This window comes from Echinops telfairi, unplaced genomic scaffold (genome assembly GCF_000313985.2).
Source record: "Echinops telfairi isolate 266 unplaced genomic scaffold, ASM31398v2 ScPeMD7_1;HRSCAF=3_0, whole genome shotgun sequence".
NCBI classification, from domain to species: domain Eukaryota; kingdom Metazoa; phylum Chordata; class Mammalia; order Afrosoricida; family Tenrecidae; genus Echinops; species Echinops telfairi.
In genome coordinates, this window is record NW_022103896.1 from 37465517 (window position 1) to 37470409 (window position 4893).

Genomic DNA, 4893 nt, shown 5'->3' on the forward strand with positions numbered 1-4893 from the left:
ACCGGGACCCGCTGGTCCATCGGGCCTTTGGGACACAGTCGGTGGACGACAGCTGCCCTTTCCAAGGGCCCCAGAACCCTGAAGCAGAGGGTGCACCTAAGGGAGCGAGAGGAGGGGGCAGTAACAGGCCTCCCACTCCCATTTCCCCAAACTTCTGTCAACAACCAAGTGTGCGCCCCGGGAGGGAAGGGAAGGAGGAAAGAGGGGGGAGGGGGAGGGAGCAGGAAAACTACTTTTACTCTCCAGGCCCAGAGGAGGGGATTAAACATTCACATTCGTGCGGAAGTTCTCTGCTTGATCAGGACAGAAGTATAATCCAGAAAAGTCTGGATACACCAAAAGAAGGAGTGGGAGGAAAAAAAACCAAAACAAAACACAATAACTTAAAAAAAAAACAAAAAAAAACATAACAAACCAGTTGCCATCAGCCCAAAGTGGTAGTAGCAGCAGCCGGCGCGTGTGATCCACTTACTTGTCCGACTCTTGTGACATGTTTGATCCAATGAACTCGCTCCCCTTTTCCTGGAGCCTCAGCCTCTGGGGAAACTGGACTTTCAAGTCTGTGCAGGTGAAGGTGTGTGAGAGCGCCCGAGATGGCAGAACAAGAGCTACAGGTAATTCTGCTTTTCCGTCCCCCCTCACCACTCTCGCTCGCTCGCTCGCTCGCCCGCCTCGCGCCCTCACCTAGCCGGAAAGGTGGGATAAGGGGGGTGCCCCTCGCATGGGGCCCGAGCTCGGAGGCGGCCGGCTGGCGCGGAGTCCTCCTGGATCGTGGCAGTGGGCAGACACAGAGCCGAAAGTGGCGGACTTGGGCGGCCACAGGTAACTTTCTCGCAAGGAGCTGGATTCTTTCACTACAGGCTACCAGCCCCAGGGACGAGCTGCGCGGTGATTGGCTGCGGGGCTCCCTCAGGTGAGCTGCCATTGGCAGAGGCGCGCTCAGGTAAGGCCTTTCTCCAAGGGCAGGTAATTCACACACAAGTTTCCCTGAGTGGAGCAGCGGTTCGCTGGCAGCTGTGCGGCAGCCTGTGGGAGCCAACGGGCCGTGCTTCGGGGAGACTTCGAACGGCGTCTCCTTTACCCGCCCCCCGAGGTCGGAGCGTGGGGAGGGGGAGGCTGAAGGAAGAAGAGCAAGAAAGGGGGGAGGACACCTACAAATTGTAGGTCGAACAGAAGGACGATCGAGGGTATCCCCAGCCAACCGGAATCAAGGCATTTTGCACCCAAACCAAGAGAGGACTGTCGGACAATGGCAGAAGAGGACGCGGAACTAAAGTGACTGTGCGCAGAAGGGCGAGGAAACGCAGAGGTGGCGGGTCTCTGTTTCGTAACTCCATTTTAACATTCTTAGCCACGACAAACACGTTTATTTCTCCCCCTGTGTCTCGGTGTGTGAGAGCTAGCAGGTAGATCCCAGGCTTGCAAATTAGACGGGCATCTTCGCGGGAACTTGGGCTGGAAGGGAGTGGCGTGGCTTGGATGGGTGGGGAGATCTGGTTGGGGAGCAGCTAAAATGGCCTGCGTGCCTCTCCTCTCTCTTTCTCTCTCTCTGCCTTCTCCGCTCCACAGCCTGGGATTCCAGAGCTGCGAGTTCCCTTCCGAGTCCCTTCCTTTGGGCCGCCATCTGACGTTTCCAGGCCGGCATCGACATTTACATTGTAATTCAATAGAAGCAGCAACTTCAAAAGTGCTTTATCCCTCAGCTTAAATGGTTGCTACGGAAACAATTCAGGGCGAAACTGACTTTTTGGTTGGACATTAGCAAAAGTGTCATTTATAAACGCCGCTACCGAAGGGTGACGGGGAAAGTTCGTCTGAATGTAGCCCACGCGTGTGGATTATGGAATTAAATAAGGAAAGTATTAGGGTTGAACTGTGACCCTCCGTTGTAAATCCTAACCGCTATGCCCAGGGTTATCAGCCGGGTTAGGAATGGTTTGCCTTTGTTATGTGAATGGACTTGATTAGGGCAGGGAGTATCTTTATTCCATCTCTTTTGAGATATAAAAGATTGAAGAACAGCTGGCAGGTGTAGAACCCTGTCCGAGAGAGATGAAAAGTCACCAGCAGTTCAAAAGGGGAAAGCACCTTCCCCTAGTGACTCCCTAGAGAGCCTCCCCTTAATGTTGGCAGCCTTTTAAACTGTGGGGAAATATATCTCTGTTTGTAGAAGTCCCCCCACTTGTGGCATTTCTGTTACAGTAGCACTCATAACCAAGACTGAAGGCATGGGAGACTCACCATATTCAAGTGACTGCTAAAGCCGCCTGCATTGCTAGCACTTCTATGTTGATCTTCGTTGATCAGATAGTTCCTGAGAACTAGGAGGCTTAAGATTTGGTTGACCCGTGGTTTCACTCTCAGCAAATGAATTTCACAATTGTGTTCCTACTTGACAAGATCATGTTTCTTTCTTGCTTGAAATGCTGCCTCATCTTTCCACAGCACTTACTCCAGTGGGGTTGCTGAGGATCCAACTTGGGATTTTCACATTCTTGAAATGTCTTTATTTGACCCGCACTTTGGATTGAGGCGTTTAATCAAGGGTAGAATTCTGACTTGGAATTTTTCACTCATCATTTCATAGAAATCTCTTTTCCGGCCTCCGTCTTGCTGTTGGGAATCTCAAGGCAATACTGATTCCTCTTCCTTTATGACCTCAATCGTTTGCTCTAGGGAACTCTAGGATTGCCTTTATGTCTAGTACGCGTTGTGAAATTTTATAATTACATGTTTCTGTTTGCATCATCTTTTATTCATCTTTGACTCAAATGAGCCTTTCATCGGAAGGCTTGTATCTAGGTTAGGGCAATGGGCTTGGACTTTTTCTTTAAGGTCCTCTCCTTTGGGGAAAGGCAGAAGGCACGGGTGGGTTCAATAATGGAATTCTTGCCTTCCAGGTGGGACACTAGACTTTGCTTCCTGACCAATGCACCTCCTGCAGAGCCTTCTGTCTGTAGTGGAATAGGCTGGCTTCAGCAGAGCCCCCAGACTTAAACCAGCTAGGGAGAAAAGCTTGGCGTTCTGATTCCAAGTATCAGCCGATGCAAACCCTATGGGATCACGGCAATCTCATCTGCAGCTGGTCATGGAGAGATGGCTCAGGCCTGAGCAGTGTATTGATCACTCGTGCAGGGGGGCTGCCCTGTGTTGGGAGCTGTCGCAAAAGCAGCTGACACCAGCAGCAATCCTAGCAGAGTGGCAATCCGGAAAGCTTGGGAACCAATTGGCCCGAGTTCAGATTCTGCTGCAACTTTGTGCCATCGGACCAGTCACTTAATCTTGTTGTGCCTCAGTTTTCTCATCTATAAAATGGGGTAATAATAGTAATTACCTCGCTAATATATTGGAGCCTCTTAGAATGGTGCCAGACACATGGTAAGCCCTCAATTATTACTCACTCTTAATTTGTCTGAAACTACTGGTTGGATGGGGAGTCTCCGAAAGGGACCTGCTCTTATCTTTTCTTTCCTGCTAACTCTTTCTTCGACACTAATTCCATTTGGGGGGAAATCCCTTCCTTTCCACTGGAATTCTTCTTTCAGTTCTTTTCAGAGCTCTTCCATCTTTCTTTTTTTAAAAAAATAGAACTCTAAGATGGTGTCATGTGGGTAATCATTTCTTCTAACTGTCCAGGATATTGACTATAAGGTTTTCTCTTACTTCCTGACTTGTCCCTACTTTCTCTGGCTTCCTTCCCCACCCCTCCCGGCCCTGTGTTTGTTCTTCTCTACTTTCCTCCAATGCCGGCAGCCCTTTGGCTCTCCATTCACACTGAAGTGTGAAGTAATAAGAGCCCTTGTTGGAAGCTCTGTGTAGGGAGGTGGGGGCAGCAGGAGTCTACTGGCTTGCTGGAGGGCTTGCTAACTGTGTTTCCATTCTTCTACTCATCCCAATCTTTTAGCAATTTGTTGAAATACAGCAAATTTTCTGAAATCCAGAGACGGTTTAAGGTGGAAGGTGGCAATCTATAAGGACAAAAACTCACAGTATTCCCACTCAAATAAGAGATAGACCTATCTTCTATGCCTTTTGCTATATATCCTTTGCAATCCATCCCACTTGTCCCTGGAAATTTGTCGTTCTGCATTCTTCGAGGTTGATTTCAGTGGAGTTTTAAGAAAGAGGGAACATAAACAAGAGTAGTCAATCTGTTAGCTTCCATGTAAAGTCCCATTCTAAATCCTCCGAAGCTCTTGCCAACAGGTCCAACTTTGTCTGCGTAAAGGAAACCGGTACCTGTGGGTCCAGCTCCCCTTTCATTGTTCATATGCGAGGAGTCCTCTCTTCCTCTCCTCCTCTCCAACAATTAGCCCCGTCTGCTTTGATTAGATTGTTTGGTGTTCCCTTAATTGGCTAACTACTATGTTAATTGGTTAGATTAGTGAAGGGCAAGGTCAACACACAAGATGTTTAAATTTTCAATCATGAAATTACTTCTAGGACCCAATCATTGGGATTCATTTAGCAGACTTGTAAATTAGTATAATCATTTCTGCCACATTCCTCATGGAAGTATACTGCTCTCTAAGTTTACTTTTTGTACAAACTGCTAAGTTGAGCTTTGGTTTTCAAAGAGGGCTCCTGGATCACTTGGGAACATATTGTCAATAAATACTTATGACCCAACCCAAGACCTACTGACTGAGAAACCTGGAGGCGAAGGTAGCAACCTGTGTTTCTAAAAAGCCCTCAGGTGGTTCCAATGCTCAGAGTTGGAGACCCACAGGAGTGAAGTGTTCTGATGAGAGGAGTAGCACTTTTTAAAAAAAAAATCATTTTATTGGGGGCTCGTATAACTCTTATCATAACCTATACATCCATCCATTGTGTCAAGCACGTTGGTACATTTGTTGTCATCATCATTCTCAAAGCATTTTCTTTCTACTTGAG

At 48.1% G+C, this 4893-nt stretch overlaps 1 protein-coding gene across 1 annotated transcript in view; it reads right to left on the bottom strand.

The window, feature by feature from the left end:
* The window catches only part of GRHL2 (grainyhead like transcription factor 2), a 169875-nt gene extending 169358 nt beyond the window's left edge, over positions 1-517 (bottom strand). The window contains exon 1 of the mRNA XM_045286222.1: positions 473-517. Within this exon, the coding sequence (XP_045142157.1) occupies positions 473-492 (20 nt within the window). The 5' untranslated portion in view covers positions 493-517. The remainder of the gene's footprint in view (positions 1-472) is intronic.
* Between the last annotated feature and the right edge of the window lie 4376 nt (positions 518-4893).